At 43.4% G+C, this 20,141-nt stretch overlaps 1 protein-coding gene across 7 annotated transcripts in view; it reads right to left on the bottom strand.

Annotated features, from left to right (window-relative positions):
- Positions 1 to 20,141, bottom strand: part of LOC106604982 (receptor-type tyrosine-protein phosphatase U) — a 297,005-nt gene that overhangs the window by 71,103 nt on the left and 205,761 nt on the right. For 6 of the 7 annotated variants that reach the window (XM_045718282.1, XM_045718285.1, XM_045718286.1 and 3 more), the window contains 4 exons: positions 14,628 to 14,766; positions 11,141 to 11,298; positions 2,398 to 2,585; positions 153 to 270 (listed from right to left, as the gene is read on the bottom strand). In XM_045718282.1, the coding sequence (XP_045574238.1) occupies positions 153 to 270; positions 2,398 to 2,585; positions 11,141 to 11,298; positions 14,628 to 14,766 (603 nt within the window). The remainder of the gene's footprint in view (positions 1 to 152; positions 271 to 2,397; positions 2,586 to 11,140; positions 11,299 to 14,627; positions 14,767 to 20,141) is intronic. The other variant, XM_045718284.1, reaches the window with a different exon arrangement.

Here is a 20,141-nt window from a genome sequence, read left to right as displayed (position 1 = left end):
AACTTCCGACTTCAACTGTATTTTTACCTCAGGTTCTTCCACGGAGGTAAAAATATCCATTTTACATGGAAGACCTGGCCAAAAGATCCTACATATCAATATTTTCATGTAAAAGAATATAACACATATTTGTGATTGACAATATTGCTTACCAGTGCATTCGTCCCAAGAGGGCTGGCATGTCCATGATGACTTACATCCCATCAACGTGTCATGCCTCCCTTTAGTTTTGTCCTTCTTTTTGGTGCAGTCCCAGCCATCAAAGAAGCTCTGTGGAGGGGTAGGGAAGTACATGTTAATGATACTATCACCAATACCACCCTTCCCCTATCGAGTCAAACATATTTACAATGCGTCTCTTCTAAACCATTATATCTGCAGTTGTCTGTTGTGTTTGAGTGATGTAAGGGGGAAATAGTATAATTGGAGCAATATCTTTCAAGTAGTGAGCCAATGCATACATCATGACGGTGTAGTGCTATTCAAAGACCATTAGAGCTGAAAGGGAGCTCAAAAGCATCATATGACAAGTAGCTACCTGTTCACATTAACTGATCATGCAGAACATGTGGAAGAGCCTTAGCTTCATGTTCACACACAGAGAGAGCACGCTAGTGAATTCCATACGTCCTGCCTAGTCATGGTCCCATGCAGAACTCTGTTCCAACACGCTCCTGTCCTCTCATCAACATGCCCCACTATCGCCATCCCATGACAGTCCTGACTCCAGGGCAACCCCAGCAGCAGGATCCAGCTCTCTTATGTTCTCATCAGCCAAACTACTCCTCTCCCCTAGTGTGTGGGGCCAAGTTCCCCCCACACACACACCCTGTGGTTGTTCAGCCACCAGGGGGGGACTGTGGGTGAATCCAAGCCTGCATGCTGAGCAGGGGAATACAACCCTGCTGCTCCCCACAGAGAGAGTAACCACCCAAACCCTGCCTGGGATTACACCAACCCCCCCACTTTTCCCCAATATAGACTTGGAGAGTGAGGCCCATTGATCGGGGTGGAGGGTGCAGGGAGGGAGGGAGGGAGGGAGGGGTTAATTGGTTTTGAGGATCACACAAAAAAATGAAGAGTAAAACTCGGATGAAAGACAAGACGAGACACAGTAAAGAACAGTCTGAGCCATTACATAACTGTGTTATGAATAATTTTGCTGCAGTGTTTACAAATTATCGCTGTCTTTTTTCTCCCCCAGTGCAATATTACTGTGTCAACCATCCCACCGGTTTTGACTATTTTCCTTTTTCCTAATCATGGAGAAGTATCCCACCGAGGAGAAAAATGTTTCAGGGCTGTGTGCCCTCCAAAATGTGGCCCGACACAGACAGACAGCCATGGAAATCAGCCTTTACAGAGGTACTGGAATAATAAGTGGGTTTTGTTCTGCCTTCTCCCTAAACATAACATTTCCCTCTCTACCTATGGTAAAGTACAGACTCAGTTCCACAGTCTGAATGTCGAGAGATATTAAATTATTTTCCCTTTATTTAACTAGGCAAGTCAGTTAAGAACAAATTCTTATTTACAATGATGGCCTACCCAGGCTAAACCCTCCCCTAACCCGGACGATGCTGGGCCAATTGTGCACCGCCCTATGGGACTCCTGATCATGGCTGGTTGTGATAGCCCGGAATCAAACCAGGGTTTGCGCCACTTGGGAGCCCTCGGGAGATAATGGAACCGAGGGAGACTCTCCTTAACACACACTCCCTGATGCATAAAGAAGTTTTGAACAGAGCCTATAAGTCCCCCAAGGCTTCTCTCCTTAATTGTAGGCGATGATTTCACAAAATGTCCCCCTCGTTGTGCCGTGCACCACTTAAGAATACTTTCAACTTGGTGACATCCTATACAAGCCCAAAAACCTCTGTTGAGAATTCTCCTCCAACCAGAGTACTAAGGATCTTTTTTCAGTGTGGTACTGGAGGTCAGCCAGGGGTTGGGAGCCACCGAGCCCCCGATGCTGAGACAATTGACGGTCACTGGGCTGGGGAACAAATGGCCTCCTGGTCTGGAGAACCCCTGGGGATTGGGGGGCTTAATCAGCTACAGCCACTCTGACAAATTTGAGCTCCAGATAATGATGATTTATTAATTGTCTCACAGTGAACTTGGTCCAAGAAGTGTCTTTTAACCCTGATCATACATTTTTGCAATCTGTAAGAACTGGGATGTGAGTGATAACTTCACACAATCTACTTAATGCATAATCTCCTGTCTACAATTTTGACTTCTAAATTATGACTTATTCTACATTTTAAACCCCTAAATACTGTATGATGACATGACTACAAACTTGTATTTTCTCACACCTTCCCCAGCAATACACCCTTATACCACCCAAACACACATCAGCCACAACCATGCCTCTGTACCTATACTTCCTACCTCGTACTCCTGTTTGAAGCCGTACCCCTCTGCAGTTTTCATCTGGTTGATGTGCTGGAGAAGGTCGGCCACGCGCACAGCAGGGTGGAGTTGACCGGTGTGGTAGGGTGAGCCCTTACGCCCACACTGGCGTCGCGACGAACCCCCCAGAAGACTACTGGACTCGTTCACTGAGCTACACTGCTCACCTGTGAGAGAAGGACAAAGGAAGGGGGCACCATTAGGCATAGAGTTATACACAAAAGGTGGTATCTGAAATTGAGTAATTTGTTTGCAACTTGATTTTTCATATGAAATTCCTGTTGATGTCAATGCCAGTCAATATTCCATAGGCTCAGTGGTGACCCGTCATTCAGGGTTTTGAGCCCCACATTTTTAGGTACATTTTTTGGGGGGTACATTTTTTTCCTGTTTTGCTTGTTATTTTGGCATTAATACACGTCACATATCAGATTGCAAACAATGTAAAACAAATGTCATTGAGTTAATAAAGCCGCAAATAAACATGGTCTCTTTTTTGCTTTCTTGAGTAAGGCAGCTCCAAAATGCAGGTGTTTCAGCCTAGCTCAGTGCTTTCTGTGGTGGTGGGGCAAGCCAGCAGAAAATACAGAGTGTTGCGCCTGATTGGCTCAGTTTTCTGTCATGATTGGCTAAGTTTTCTATCACTCATGGGGCAGCACGTCACCCCCAAGTCTGTTAGCGCTCAAACATTTTAGCCCCTTGGGTTACAAGTGCCATCCAAGAAGGCTCAAGGTCATTGGCCACAGATAGAATGACATGACATTATATCTACAGTACCTTTGATTGGACTGATACGTTCAACATTTTTCATACTTTCAAAATCTTAGCTAGCAAGCTAGCAGTCGTCACCATGAATCAAGTCGACAATCTACTGGCAAATCCTTTTCAATACTTTGCATATAAAGAGAAATCAGAGATAAAATGTATTGGTGCTCATCGGCCATTGGACATAAACATTACACAACAAGTCTGAAATCGCAAATTCAACAATGAGTGGTTTGGAAGGAAGCCGTGGCTAAATGCAAGCATCTCAGAGCAATCACTATTTCGCATCCCCTGCCTGTTATTCAGTGGAGAGGGTGTGTGGTCCAAGTCTGGGTTTAAGGATTTAAAACATCTGTCTGAAAGGGTTTCAAAACATGAGAATTGTGCATAACATATACAGTAGACAACGCTGTTGAACTCAGATTGCTGGGGAAATCAAACGTTGTGGCTCAACTACACACCACATAGAGATGAACTTCACAACCAACAAAAGGAGGAGAATAGGTACGTGCTTGTCAGAATTATAGCATGCATTAAATTGTGTAGTCTACTGTTCGGACTTGGTAGTGCACATGTAGCCTATAGCCTGTTTTAGAGAAATGTAATGATTGAATATTGTAAGAGCTTTCATTGTCTGCTTATGTGCCCACGTTATTTATTATATGGTTCTGACTTGATGTACAAGGAGAATACTGTAAGAAAGGCCCATGTTTATGTCGCTCTGTAAATTTAAAAAATGATGAACAAATAGGCGGCATATAGGCTACATCCGTCTCAGCTCGCTCATGTCTTAATAAAAATTACGGCTTGCCTCTTAACCGCTTATCATCATATATGCCATTGCCATAATTTGTACATCTCCACTGTTATATTGCTTATAGAGGTCTATCTCATTAGTATCTAATTAATAATTTTAGGCAATGCTAGAATTATGCACTTATTTGTTTTTCTTACTTTGTGTGTTATAATTAGCTAGGGTGCTTTTCTCCATGGGCAGGGTGATAAGTTACAGACCCAACATCATTTTATTATAGTATGCCCTCCTCCTAACCATGTTTGTTTGGGTAGTAATATTTGATTGAGATGACACCATCTAATCTCTCTTTGATTAACTATTAAGTGTATCAGGGCCTGGTTGTATAAAACATCTAAAGTGTTTCCCTTAAGGGTTTACCTTAAGGGATAATTTCCCCTTACCTAAGGGAATTTTTTAAGGGTGTTGCATAGAGCCCCTCAAATATTTCCTTAGTTTGAAGGCATGTACAGCAGTAAGAGTATCTGGTTACCATGGAGACGGCCTGATTCACTGACTAAACTCAAAGAGATCGCTTTAATTTTGTAAGATAGCAAAATAGAACCTCTACAATCAAGACAGGATAACCAAATTACCTCAGAAAGTAATAAACCACATTTCTTGGAGTTACTTTTTTCTCAACTTGTTTATATTACTTTCTAGTACGTCAAGCTAGCTTACAGAGTAGCTGGGTGATTCTGCAACTACGATCACTTCTATGTCCTCAGGGTACATTTGGGGGCTTTTATAAAAAATATTTATACATTAAGTTCATACTACAATCACCCCAGATTTCTTTAACACCTCTCTGTCAAGTATTATAGCTACTTTTCAGATGCATTTTATACCTCAATTTCACTGTTTTGTCCTTGTCCCTGACCCAAACCTTTGAGCTTCTAGTATGTTTTTCTATTAGAAAACAATAATTGCACATTATATAATGTTATCTCCTAGAGAAATAGTCAATAAAATTACATTTACATTACATTTAAGTCATTTAGCAGACGCTCTTATCCAGAGCGACTTACAAAATGGTGCATTCACCTTATGATATCCAGTGGAACAACCACTTTACAATAGTGCATCTAAATCTTTTAAGGGGGGGGTTAGAAGGATTACTTTATCCTATCCTAGGTATTCCTTAAAGAGGTGGGGTTTCAGGTGTCTCCGGAAGGTGGTGATTGACTCCGCTGTCCTGGCGTCGTGAGGGAGCTTGTTCCACCATTGGGGTGCCAGAGCAGCGAACAGTTTTGACTGGGCTGAGCGGGAACTGTGCTTCCTCAGAGGTAGGGGGGCCAGCAGGCCAGTGGTGGATGAACGCAGTGCCCTTGTTTGGGTGTAGGGCCTGATCAGAGCCTGAAGGTATGGAGGTGCCGTTCCCTTCACAGCTCCGTAGGCAATCACCATGGTCTTGTAGCGGATGCGAGCTTCAACTGGAAGCCAGTGGAGAGAGCGGAGGAGCGGGGTGACGTGAGAGAACTTGGGAAGGTTGAACACCAGACGGGCTGCGGCGTTCTGGATGAGTTGTAGGGGTTTAATGGCACAGGCAGGGAGCCCAGCCAACAGCGAGTTGCAGTAATCCAGACGGGAGATGACAAGTGCCTGGATTAGGACCTGCGCCGCTTCCTGTGTGAGGCAGGGTCGTACTCTGCGAATGTTGTAGAGCATGAACCTACAGGATCGGGTCACCGCCTTGATGTTAGTGGAGAACGACAGGGTGTTGTCCAGGATCACGCCAAGGTTCTTAGCACTCTGGGAGGAGGACACAAGGGAGTTGTCAACCGTGATGGCGAGATCATGGAACGGGCAGTCCTTCCCCGGGAGGAAGAGCAGCTCTGTCTTGCCGAGGTTCAGCTTGAGCTGGTGATCCGTCATCCACACTGATATGTCTGACAGACATGCAGAGATGCGATTCGCCGCCTGGTTATCAGAAGGGGGAAAGGAGAAGATTAATTGTGTGTCGTCTGCATAGCAATGATAGGAGAGACCATGTGAGGATATGACAGAGCCAAGTGACTTGGTGTATAGCGAGAATAGGAGAGGGCCTAGAACAGAGCCCTGGGGGACACCAGTGGTGAGAGCGCATGGTGCGGAGACAGATTCTCGCCACGCCACCTGGTAGGAGCGACCTGTCAGGTAGGACGCAATCCAAGCGTGGGCCGCGCCGGGAGATGCCCAACTCGGAGAGGGTGGAGAGGAGGATCTGATGGTTCACAGTATCAAAGGCAGCAGATAGGTCTAGAAGGATGAGAGCAGAGGAGAGAGAGTTAGCTTTAGCAGTGCGGAGAGCCTCCGTGACACAGAGAAGAGCAGTCTCAGTTGAATGCCCAGTCTTGAAACCTGACTGATTAGGATCAAGAAGGTCATTCTGAGAGAGATAGCAGGAGAGCTGGCCAAGGACGGCACGTTCAAGAGTTTTGGAGAGAAAAGAAAGAAGGGATACTGGTCTGTAGTTGTTGACATCGGAGGGATCGAGTGTAGGTTTTTTTCAGAAGGGGTGCAACTCTCGCTCTCTTGAAGACGGAAGGGACGTAGCCAGCGGTCAAGGATGAGTTGATGAGCGAGGTGAGGAAGGGGAGAAGGTCTCCGGAAATGGTCTGGAGAAGAGAGGAGGGGATAGGGTCAAGTGGGCAGGTTGTTGGGCGGCCGGCCGTCACAAGACGCGAGATTTCATCTGGAGAGAGAGGGGAGAAAGAGGTCAAAGCACAGGGTAGGGCAGTGTGAGCAGGACCAGCGGTGTCGTTTGACTTAGCAAACGAGGATCGGATATCGTCAACCTTCTTTTCAAAATGGTTGACGAAGTCATCCGCAGAGAGGGAGGAGGGGGGGGGAGGGGAGGAGGATTCAGGAGGGAGGAGAAGGTAGCAAAGAGCTTCCTAGGGTTAGAGGCAGATGCTTGGAATTTAGAGTGGTAGAAAGTGGCTTTAGCAGCAGAGACAGAAGAGGAGAATGTAGAGAGGAGTGAGTGAAAGGATGCCAGGTCCGCAGGGGAGGCGAAGTTTTCCTCCATTTCCGCTCGGCTGCCCGGAGCCTTGTTCTGTGAGCTCGTAGTGAGTCGTCGAGCCACGGAGCAGGAGGGGAGGACCGAGCCGGCCTGGAGGATAGGGGACAGAGAAAATCAAAGGATGCAGAAAGGGAGGAGAGGAGGGTTGAGGAGGCAGAATCAGGAGATAGGTTGGAGAAGGTTTGAGCAGAGGGAAGAGATGATAGGATGGAAGAGGAGAGAGTAGCGGGAGAGAGAGAGCGAAGGTTGGGACGGCGCAATACCATCCGAGTAGGGGCAGAGTGAGAAGTGTTGGATGAGAGCAAGAGGGAAAAGGATACAAGGTAGTGGTCGGAGATTTGGAGGGGAGTTGCAATGAGATTAGTGGAAGAACAGCATCTAGTAAAGATGAGGTCAAGCGTATTGCCTGCCTTGTGAGTAGGGGGGAAGGTGAGAGGGTGAGGTCAAAAGAGGAGAGGAGTGGAAAGAAGGAGGCAGAGAGGAATGAGTCAAAGGTAGACGTGGGGAGGTTAAAGTCACCCAGAACTGTGAGAGGTGAGCCATCCTCAGGAAAGGAACTTATCAAGGCGTCAAGCTCATTGATGAACTCTCCAAGGGAACCTGGAGGGCGATAAATGATAAGGATGTTAAGCTTGAAAGGGCTGGTAACTGTGACAGCATGGAATTCAAATGAGGAGATAGACAGATGGGTCAGGGGAGAAAGAGAGAATGTCCACTTGGGAGAGATGAGGATTCCAGTGCCACCACCCCGCTGGCTCGATGCTCTAGGGGTATGCGAGAACACGTGGGCAGACGAAGAGAGAGCAGTAGGAGTAGCAGTGTTATCTGTGGTAATCCATGTTTCCGTCAGCGCCAGGAAGTCTAGGGACTGGAGGGTAGCATAGGCTGAGATGAACTCAGCCTTGTTGGCTGCAGACCGGCAGTTCCAGAGGCTGCCGGAGACCTGGAACTCCAGGTAAAATAAAATCTATGTCAATATTTATGGGGATTTTTTGTTGTTGTTGAGCTCTGCTAACCAGTCTCTCACCTGCCCCACTACCTGTCCTTTGGTAGTGGTGTCATTTCCACCACAGTGGGCAAATTCCTCATTAATAACGTTTTTGCAAGAGAATGTTAACTTAGTTACCATGGAAACGTATTGCGACACTGAAGCACATTGCTGCAGCGGACAGTTGTTCCAGATATGATGTCCAGAAGTTGAAGCTAAATCTAGGTAAATATTGCTTGTGTAGTGAACATTTTTATTGTCAGTCATTTCCAAACAGGTTATAATTTCTTTAATTTGTGGTAGAATTTTATTAATTTTTCTTTTTTATGTATTTAGTGTAAATAATATGCCAGCTGCAATACAAGCCAAAACATGCTAACCAATCATTTTTCTCCAAAAACTAGTGTCATTTCTATGACAGTCATTTCCATCACAAACTTAACTGTTGTGAAAATGACCGAACGTAGCGGAAATGACAAAAATATATTATATTATTACTTTGTACTTTTAAATGTATTTTAGGCTTATTTAATCATGCTTTAAATTAATTTAATCTCGAAAAACTTAACTTTGCTTTTAAAATATGCCACATAAAACAGCATAGAGGTCACAGACATAGAAACAAAATAAAAATACATCTGCTTCTGCAAATAGAAAGGGAGAAATACTGGAAGAAAAAAGAGAAGAGAGAAGTGAAATCTATCTCTGAGCTTACAAAGCAAAAACAAAGAAGCAAGAGAAGGCAATGGAAATGCAACTAACGGAATAGAAGACAGACTTTAAAGAAAACAGTTGCACTGGAGACCTACCTATCAGGCAACACCACCTCAGTCACCAGATGACTTGCAACCAGAACATGAGGCCAACATACCTGCCCCTAACTTACCTGCCCCTAACTTACCTGCCTCTAACTTACCTGCCCCTGATGCATGCCCTGAAACCCCTTCCTTATCATCTGCAACAGGAATGAGAAGTCGAATACTTGCTGGAAGGAAAAAGTTTGGAAGAGGTCGCTCAAAAATATACAAATGACAAATGTCAAACTTGATAAAACTTTACGGAAAGCTGAGAAATACAAAATAATGGATGATCAACTGATGAAGAAAATGGAGTGACAAGATTCCCCAAAGACAAAGACAAAACAGCAAATGAAAGAAACTCCGAAGGATTTTATTGTTTCAAAATGCCATCATTGCAGAGTTAAAGCAAAAGTATAAAAAAATGTGCAGTGCCAAGGACAAGCTTAAAAAATGCTCAGAGGCAACATCCTGAGAAAGTATGGCCTGGTCAAAGAGCAAATGAAAACAGGCCAACAAGTCTTCAATACTCAAGGGAAAAAAAGTGTAACATAATTACAAACGTGATGACAACAGTAGAGCAACAACAGAGAAAAAGGACACACTAACAAGGAACAAGAAGAAAAAGCAGAAGCGCTTCTTGAATGGCACAATTCAGAACCTTTATCAGAATTTTAAGAGGGATAATTCAGAGATTAAAATGTCCTACTATGAATTCTGCAGAATACGTCCTTTTTGGGTTGTCAAGCCAACAGTCCAGGATAGGGACACATGCCTCTGCAAAACCCACGCCAACCTCCAGTTCGTGGCAGTAAAACTACAGCATCACAAAGGGATCAGCTGCAGCAACATTGAGAACCTTGAGTCTTTGTGCTGTGAGAACCTGAAGAAAGAGTGCATGTACACAGAGTGCTCCATTTGCCAAGCAAAAGAGCTTAAAACATCTGATTTTGATGCTAGTGAGCAGACATGGTGGTTTGAGTGAAAAAACAAAGCTGAAGAGAGAGAAGGAAAAACAAGAGAGGGAAACATGGAGAAGTTCACTGTCCATTTGACAGCAAAAGAAAAGGTGTGTGGCACACTGCTGATTCTACTGGAGGACTTTTCCAAAGGACTGAAAGAGAAGTTGGGGAAACACGTGTACAACATTCGACATCAATACTCCAAACTGATAGAATTAAAAGAGAATCTGCGGAGAGATCATCGTGCATATTGACTTTGCAGAGAACTACCTGTGTAAATACACCAGTGAAATTCAGGCAGTTCACTTTTGTGATTCTCACAAGCAGGTGACCCTCCACACCCGTGATGGACATACCACAAATTATACAGTTTCACTTTGCTCATTGAGCTCTTCTATGCGGATGACCCCCCTGCAATCTGGGCCCATCTCGCAAAAACACTGGCCTCCTTCCTTGAGCTCTGCCCATCGGCTACTTTTGGAATCTTACTTTGTCTTAAATGAATTAAATGTTTAACAATGGTTGTTGTTCAAACTGTTTGTAATAAAATATTGTTTTCATATTTTTTTTTTTTTTACATAGATGTCATTTCCACCCCACCCATATTTTTTAGGTAATTGAGAATATTATGTATAATTTGATTGATTGATTGATTTGTTTTAGATAGGGTAATCATATATGGTTGTTATCATAATCTCACAAAAAGGTCTCATCTCATTTTTCATGATAAAAACATTCAAGCATTGTGTTGAATTATTAATATTAGGAAAACATAAAATCTCTTAAAATAAGATTAAATACAAATTAATGAACAAATGTATAAATTAATGTGATATAAATTAATTGTATGATATTTCATTTTCAACTAAAACTGTTTAATGACGTGATCGAAATGGCATTTGTTTATGGCTGTCTGACAAAAATGACAAAAATATATATATTCCTGAATACTACAGTCGCAGTTAAGGAAACTTTAAGGAACAATATGATTTTTCCTACCTTCTCTGTTATGCACCTTAATATTTCAAGATATCGAGATGAAAAGGAAGACAACTAGAATCACAAATCATTTTCTTGCCTGAAGGTGTTTCACTTTACTTCTGTTTGCAATCAATTTTTTCTTGTTATCTTATTAGACTGTGGATCTGCTGCAGGGAGCATAGCTGCTTCTGAGGTATATGACGCTTTTCTAAGACTAAATGGAAGTTGTGGGAGGTATAAAGTTCACACACAATATTGTGGGAGCTTTTGATGAACATTTTGGGAAAAGCTTGTCCTAAGTGATTATGTGAGTGAATATTTTAGTCCTCAGGTGTTCCAGGAATTAATCATAGCTTGATTGCTGGTGTCTTCTTTCATTTGAAAGCACATACACAGGAATAAGCACACACACCTGCAGTATGTGTGTCTTACCGCGCATGCTGCAGGTGTGTGCCATGCGTGCTGCAGAGAGGGCCACACGCTCATCCTCCTGCAGGGTACTCTGGTCAGTGAAACTGTGCTCCATCGAACCCATGTGACTCTTCTCCTGACGGTACGTTATGGGTGTCTTATTTATGTTCACTGGCTTCCTACAAACACAGAGAGAGAGAGAGAGGGAGAGGGAGAGAGAGAGGGGGATAGAGAGAGCAACAGTTTTATTTGGCCACTGAAACTCTTCATTGGCAGACAGAGAGCACAAGCATGTGAATGATCGATTGGCAAAACAATGGAAAGGTAGGAGGGTGGCAGGACCAAACCACAGCCAAAGCAGCTAGACCAGCCTCTAATTGAATATGTCACTGTTTTCCCCTTTAACGGGTAAACCATGTTGCTTCCTGTCAGAGCAAATGTAGCAATCATGCCGCTAAAAGCTAACTTCATGCTGGCTTAGTGGAGTAAGCTGCTTTCTTCTCCAGTGTGGTGCATGCCATAGGTGTGGACTCGAGTCATATGACTTGAGACTTGACTTCATTAAAAAATTTGACATATTTTTCATAGGCCTAGTTACACAACATAACCAAAAGTATGTGGACACCTGCTTGTCGAACATCTCATTCCAAAATCATGGGCATTAATATGGAGTTGGTCCCCAATGTGCTGCTATAACAGCTTCCACTCTTCTGGGAAGGCTTTCCACTAGCTTCCATTCAGCAACAAGAGCATTATTGAGGTCGGGCACTGATGTTGGGTGATTAGGCCTGGCACGCAGTCTGTGTTCCAGTTCATCTCAAAGGTGTTAGATGAGCTTGAGGTTAGGGCTCTGTGCAGGCCAGTCAAGTTCTTCCACACCGATCTCGTCAAACCTTTTCTGTATGGACCTCACTTTGTGCATGTCATGCTAAAACAAGAAAGGGCTTTCCCCAAACTGTTGCCACAAAGTTGGAAGCACAGAATCGTCTAGAATGTCATTGTATGCTTTAGCATTAAGATTCCCCCTCACTGGAACTAAGGGGCCTTCCTCCTCCACCAAAGTTTACAGTTGGCACTATGCATTCAGGCAGGTAGCATTCTCCTGGCACCCAGAATCGTCCGTTGGACTGCCTGATGGTGAAGCATGAATCATCACTCCAGAGAACGCTTTTCCACTGCTCCAGAGTCCAATGGCGGCGAGCTCTACACCACTCCAGCCAATGCTTGGCATTGAGCATGGTGCTCTTAGGCTTACTGCTCGGCCATGGAAACCCATTACATGAAGCTCCCAACTAAGTTATTGTGCTGAAGTTGCTTCCAGAGGCTGTTTGTAACTCTGTAGTGAGTGTTGCAACTGAGGACAGACAATGTCTATGCGCTTCAGCACTCGGTCGGTCCTGTTCTGTGAGCTTGTGTGGCCTACAATTTCGCGGCTGAGCCATTGTTGCTCCTACACGTTTCCACTTCATAATAACAGAACATACAGTTGACCAGGGCAGCTCTAGCAGGGCAGACATTTGACAAACTGATTGTTGGAAAGGTGGCATCCTATGACGGTGCCACATTGAAAGTCACTGAGCTCTTCAGTACGGCCATTCCACAGCTAATTTTTGTCTATGGAGATTGTATGGCTATGTGCTCAATATTATACACCTGTCAGCATCAGGTATGGCTGAAATAGACAAATCCACAAATTTGAAGGGGTGTCCACATACTTTTGTATATATAGTGTATTTTAATAGGCTACATATAGGGAAAGGGGGTTACCTAGTCAGTTGCACAACAAAATGCATTTAACCAAAATATGTATTCCGCATTTAACCCAACCCCTCTGAATCAGAGAGGTGCAGGGTCTGTCTTAATCGACATCATCAGTGCCTGGGGAGCAGTTGTTGGGGGTTAACTGATGCTTTAACAGACTGGAAACGATATGAACTGAGTTCTCCCTACATCATACCTCCTCAATGTGTAAATGTATGTTTTTTTAACTGTAGTGCTTTGTGTTTTATTTGTAAATGTGTCTTTGTATGAAAATGAATGTGCTGCTATATTGGCCAGGTCTCTATGAACAATCGTTTATCTCAATGAGACTAACCTGGTTAAAAAAGGTTAAATGAAAATAAATTAAATGTATAATGCCTGTTCAGGTGGACTGGAAACTCTCAACAACCCTCTTTACGTAATTGAGAAATGTCCACCTATTTCTGAATAAGCATAGACCAGACTGAGTTATGATGGGGTTGGAACTAAAAAAATGCTAACCTCCCCTGTTATTGTAATGGTGAGAGGTTAGCATGTCTTGGGGGTATGATATTTGTGCATGTGTAACTTTCTCACTCATCATGGATTCACATTAATTTAGGATTATCCGTAATCATGGTAGCATCCACATTCATGTAGAAGTGTTTAGAAATTGTTTACCATTCATATTCTATTCTTATTTACAATAAAAGTGACAAATTGTTTACCATTCATTTCTATTGGGCACAAAATCATCTGAAACACAACCAAAACAAACAGCAAATGCATCCAACAAATTTGTAGAGTCACAAGCTTCATGTACTCATTGCATACTATGAATTTGAAAATGCAAATACTTATTTTTTACTACTTTAAGACACATATACTTTAATACAAGTGAATTTGTCTGAATTCTTTTGCTCCCCCAAAATGGGGGGACTATGTACAAAAACTGCTGTAATTCCTACACGGTTCACCCGATATGGATGAAAATGCCTTCAAATTGTTTGATTTCAAATCCAAACTTGTCAAGTATACAGCCAAAAGAAGAAAAAAACTTCACTGTCCCAATAATTACAAAAAAAAGTATTTAAATATCATAGAGTGGGCCATTAAAAAGCGGGCAAAACACAGACACTCCCCTCAGGGCAGTGTCAAGGCACTCCTGTGAAAGGGAGTATATGAGTAGGGTGTAACGTCTGGGTCAAATGCTGCCATAAAGGTGTGTGGGGCGACCCTCTCGTTGTCACCATCTGCGGGGAGGTGAGACCTTTGGGAGCTAGCGGCTAGTCTAATCATCTCCTAAAGCACACCTTTTCACTCCCAATTATCGTCTCATTTATGGGTCACCTTCTGCCCGGCATGCGTAATTACAGTAAGTGAGTAATTTAATTGTATTTGTATTTAGTTAAATATTTCACACTCAAACGAGCCCTGCAGATGAGAGCGGTGTGGTCCCTCTGATACACCATAAGGGTGTACTCCTCTCTCTCTCTGCCTCCCTGTCACATGTACTCTCTTCAAAACAACCTGGCCCTTTGGAAAGGCAAATACGTGTTCTAGGGAAGTCTCGAGAGTAGAATCTAAAAAATAGCATCAACATTCTACAGATACACAAGCATGGTTTGTGTGGTCCAGAGAATTGTCAGTTAGGAAACAACTTATTTACCACCCTGTGTGGTAATCATGTGCCTCGGAGGAAAGTTAACTATTTGGCTAACTGAGTGAGGACCGAGAAGTGGTATACAAATGTGGGCCAGTGACTCACCCCTTCCTGATGATGATGATGATGACCCCCAGGAGCAGGATGAGCACCACCAGGCCCCCAGCACACACCCCCAGGATCAGCCCCATCTCCGCTGAGTGTTGGGACACCTCCAGAGCCCGCCGGTGGTCCTTACAGGCTGCTGAGAGAGGGGGATGAAGGGAGGGGAGGAGGCAGAGATGGGGAGTGATGAAGGGAGAGAGAAAGGAGGTGGGACAGAGAGGGGGGTGGAGAGCAAGAGAGCAAGAGAGCGAGAGAAACAGAAGGAAGGAGAGATACAGACAGAGAGGGTTGAAAGAGGGGTGGCAGCTAGCCTAGTGGTTAGAGTGTTGGGCCAGCAACCAAAAGGTTGCTAGATTGAATCCCCGAGCTGACAAGGTAAAAATCTGTTGTTCTGCCCCTGAACAAGGCTCTTCCTAGGCGTCATTGTAAATAAGAATTTGTTCTTAACTGACTTGCCTAGCTAAATAAAATGTTACAAAGAGGGGGACAGAAAAAGGGAGACAGAAATAGGAAGAAATGTACAGGCTTAAAATGCAAATCAATGCTTATCATACACAACAGTCATCACTGTCAAATCCTGACTCGTAATATCACAATGGCTGGACTTACACTAACCATCCTGACTGCTGAGAAAAGATAGAATGTTCCAGAACAGACTGACTTTTCACCGCCACATCTGTCCATTCATATGCACGGTTTAATTTATTTATATGGCAGTATGTTTCAAGGGACAAATGTTACATATTGAAACTCTGTCGGCTACCAGAATGTACGATAAAAACATTTACAAAGGGTGTGTGGTGCCCACATCAATAGCTCCTGCTAATATAGACACATTGTGTTCATTAGACAAAATAATTGCATGGGAGACAAACAGACCACTGTCATGTGAGAGCTTTTCAATAGGTGAATCATACTGGATATTTCTCTGCTCTTTTAATAGCCATGGGGAAAGGTTTGCGTCTTCTTTGACAATAAGAGCCCTTTGTGTCTTTGAGTGATACACAGGAAAGGAGGGTTGAGATATACTGTATGAGGCTAGGGATAAAAATTGTCTAGGACTGGGGGAATGTTTTGTGGAGGGTCTTCACAAACTTGCCACACTGAGTACCTGGGTCGTGTTCAACGGGCACCAAACAGAAGAACACAAGCTGACATAGAGAGGGCCTACCTAGACCTTTTCGTTTTCAATTGTGTGCCTTAATGAATGTGACTTTGCTTGAAGACAAAGACATTCTGTACAACCACAGAATGTTTAATGCCACATCAAAACAAAAGCATTTTTTGGTGGAAGAAATCCAAGACAATACTAATCTAAATCCAAGGCGATAGTGTGGTTTATTTAAATACACACGAGTACAGTAGAGTATGGGTGGCAGGTAGCCTAGCTGTTAAGAGCGTTGGTCCCGTAACTGAAAGGTTGCTAGTTCAAATCCCCTAACTGGCAAGGTGAAAAAATCTGCCATTCTGGCCTTGAGCAAGGCAGTTAACAACTGCTCTTTGGGTACCAATGATGTCGATTAAGGCAGCCCCCTGCACTTCTCTGATTCAGAGGGGTTGGGTTAAATGCGAAAGACATTTCAGTTGAATACATTCAGTTGTGGAACTGACTAGGTATTCCCCTTTCCCCAGTATAATTTCAAGGTGCCCCAGTGTCTGTAAGATACAGTAAAGGCCATTATTATAATAGAAAGTTACACATCTCACTGGCACAAAGCTCTACACTTGTGGAAATGGGAGGAGAAGCAAGAAGCTTTTTTTGTCTTGTAGCAGGAACCCGCTGATCTACTTTCTCTGTGTAGTGTCAGCCTCTCCTTACAGCCCAACCAGCCCTGCAACCAGCCCTGCAACCAGCCCTGCAACCAGCCCTGCAACCAGCCCTGCAACCAGCCCTGCAACCAGCCCTACTGTGCCTTTAGGAACAGCACAGCCATTCTTTAGTGGAGGAGAAAGTCAGAGCTGGCCTAAGGAAAGAGGTCTAGATAGCTAGCTAGCGGTTGGAATGAAGAGGCTCACAAGAGCAGAATGAGATCTGGGGCAGAGGCAAGAGGAAAGGGAAAAGAAGGCATGTTTTAGCCCTCTCCTTTTGCAACCAGGCACAGGGGCATTTCATCGACCTCATCCCTATGGGGGAGAATTCTTACAGTAAAATTTGGAAAAGTTTGTGGTTGGTGCCCAGAGTTTTTCTTATGAAAGATCACCAAATACTGTATATGACTCGTTGCATTTGATCAATACTAAGGGATAGCCCCAAAGTTTTAGCAGCCTTGTATGTACTCTGACACTAATGTTTTTACAGTCTATCACATTTACTCAGATAATTACCATAGATGTCATTGGTGTACAGATCACATAGCCTAATGGACTCTGAGCCTTATAAATCCTCTGACAGAGTGGATACAGCCTTGGGGTTCCTTACATGAGTATCACAGGTCATCTTTTTGTGTATCACAAGTATGCTTGACATGCAAGGGTGACAGGTACAACTAATTCAGCCAGCCTCCCTTCAGAAAATATTTATACACTTTGACTTAAGCCACATTTTGTTATTTACATTTTACATTTTAGTAATTTAGCAGACGCTCTTATCCAGAGCGACTTACAGTAGTGAATGCATACATTTCTTTTTTTTTCGTCTTTTTCTTTGCACTTTTTGTTATGTTACAGCCTGAATTCAAAATGTATTAAATATATTTGTTTTTCTCAGCCAACTACACACAATACCCCATAATGACAAAGTGAAAACATGTTTTTAGAAATGTGCGTAAATGTATTGAAAATCAAATACATAAATATTGAATTTACATAAGTATTCACACCCCTAAGTCAATATTCTGTCGAGTCACTTTTGGCAGCAGTTACAGCTGTGAGTCTTTCTGGGTAAGTTTAAGAGTTTTCCACACCTGGATTGTCAAATGAAATCAAACTTTATTTGTCACATATGCAAAATACAAGTGTAGACCTTACCGTGAAATGCTTACTTACAAGCCCTTAACCAACAGTGCATTTCAAGAAGAGTTAAGAAAATATTTAACAAATAAACTAAAAGTAAAAATGTATAAAAAGTAACACAATAACATAACAATAACAAGGATATATACAGGGAAGGTGGGGTCAATGTAATAGTAATAGTCAATGTAATAGTCCGGTTGCCCTTTGATGAATTGTTCAGCAGTCTTATGGCTTAGGGGTAGAAGCTGTTAAGGAGCCTTTTGGTCCTAGACTAGGCGCTCTGGTACTGCTTTCCATATGGTAGCAGAGAAAAGAGTCTATGGTGACTGGAGTCTCTGACAATTTTATGGGCTTTCCTCTGACACCGCCTATTATATAGGTTTTGTTGCAGGAAGCAATACTTCCACCCCAGTGATGTACTGGGCCATACGCACTGCCCTCTGTAGCGCCTTATGGTCAGATGCCGAGCAGTTGCCATACCAGGCGGTGATGCAACCAGTCAGGACGCGCCCGATAGTGCAGCTGTAGAACTTTTTGAGGATCTGGGGACCCATGCCAAGTCTTTTCAGTCTCCTGAGGGGGAAAAGGTTTTGTTGCGCCCTCTTCACGACTATCTTGGCGTGTTTGGACCATGATAGTTTGTTGGTGATGTGGACACCAAGGAACTTGAAACTCTTGACCCGCTCCACTACAGCCCCGTTGATTGTTAATCCTTGAAGTTCTGTACACAAGTATTGTGCAAGATTTGCCCATTATTCTTTTCAAAATTCTTCAAGCTCTGTCAAATTGGTTGTTGGTCATTGCTAGACAACCATTTTCAGGTCTTGCCATAGATTGAATTAAAAACGGCCATTCAGGAACATTCACTGTCTTCTTGGTAAGCAACCCCAGTGTAGATATGGCCTTGTGTTTTAGGTTATTGTCCTGTTGAAAGGTGAATTCATCTCCCAGTGTCTGGTTGGAAACAGACCGATCCAGGTTTTCCTCTAGGATTTTGCATGCGCTTAGCTCCATTAAGTTCATTGCTTTATCCTGAAATACTCCCCAGTCCTTAACGATTACAATCGTACCATAACATGATGACACTTGAAAATATGGAGAGTGGAACTCAGTAATGTATTTTTACCCAAATATAACACTTTGAATTCAAGGACAAAAAGTGAATTGCTTTGCACATTTTTTTTTTACTTTAATGACTTTAATGACCCCCTCTCAATCAGAAAGATTTCTGGCTCCCAGGTGTCTTTTATACAGGTAACGAGCTGAGATTAGGAGCACACTCTTAAAGGGAGTGCTCCTAAATGCAGCTTGTTACCTGTATAAAAGACACCTGTCCACAGAAGCAATCAATCAATCAGATTCCAAACTCTCCACTATGGCCAAGACTAAAGATCTCTCCAAGGATCTAAGGGACAAGATTGTAGACCTACACAAGGCTGGAATGGGCTACAAGACCATCGCCAAGCAGCTTGGTGAGAAGGTGACAACATTTGGTGCGATTATTCGCAAATGGAAGAAACACAAAAGAACTGTCAATAACCCCCGGCCTGGGGCTCCATGTAAGATCTCACCTCGTGGGGTTGCAATGATCATGAGAACGGTGAGGAATCAGCCCAGAACTACACGGGAGGATCTTGTCAATGGTCTCAAGGCAGCTGGGACCATTGTCACCAAGAAAACAATTGGTAACACACAATGCCGTGAAGGACTGAAATCCTGCAGCGCCCGCAAGCTCCCCCTGCTCAAGAATACATATACATGCCCGTCTGAAGTTTGCCAATGAACATCTGAATGATTCAGAGGACAACTGGTGAAAGTGTTGTGGTCAGATGAGACCAAAATGGAGCTCTTTGGCATCAACTCAACTCGCCGTGTTTGGAGGAGGAGGAATGCTGCCTATGACCCCAAGAACACCATCTCCACCGTCAAACATGGAGGTGGAAACATTATGCTTTGGGGGTGTTTTTCTGCTAAGGGGACAGGACAACTTCACCGCATCAAAGGGACGATGGACGGGGCCATGTACCGTTAAATCTTGGGTGAGAACATCTTTCCCTCAGCCAGGGCATTGAAAAAGGGTTGTGAATGGGTATTCCAAAACACACGGCCAAGGCAACAAAGGAGTGGCTCAAGAAGAAGCACATTAAGGTCCTGGAGTGGCCTAGCCAGTCTCCAGACCTTAATCCCATAGAAAATTTGTGGAGGGAGCTGAAGGTTTGAGTTGCCAAACGTCAGCCTCGAAACCTTAATGACTTGGAGAAGATCTGAAAAGAGGAGTGGGAGAAAATCCCTCCTGAGATGTGTGCAAACCTGGTGACCAACTACAAGAAACGTCTGACCTCTGTGATTGCCAACAAGGGTTTTGCCATCAAGTACTAAGTCATGTTTTGCAGAGGGGTCAAATACTTATTTCCCTCATTAAAATGCAACTCATTTTATAACATTTTTGACATGCGTTTTTCAGGATTTTTTTGTTGTTATTCTGTCTCTCACTACCATTAAAATTATAGACTGATCATTTCATTGTAAGTGGGCAAACGTACAAAATCAGCAGGGGATCAA

Source organism: Salmo salar, chromosome ssa05 (assembly GCF_905237065.1).
Source record: "Salmo salar chromosome ssa05, Ssal_v3.1, whole genome shotgun sequence".
Taxonomy (NCBI): Eukaryota; Metazoa; Chordata; class Actinopteri; order Salmoniformes; family Salmonidae; genus Salmo; species Salmo salar.
The sequence above is the reverse complement of the archived record's forward strand: the minus strand, read 5'-3'. Positions and strand labels throughout refer to the sequence as shown.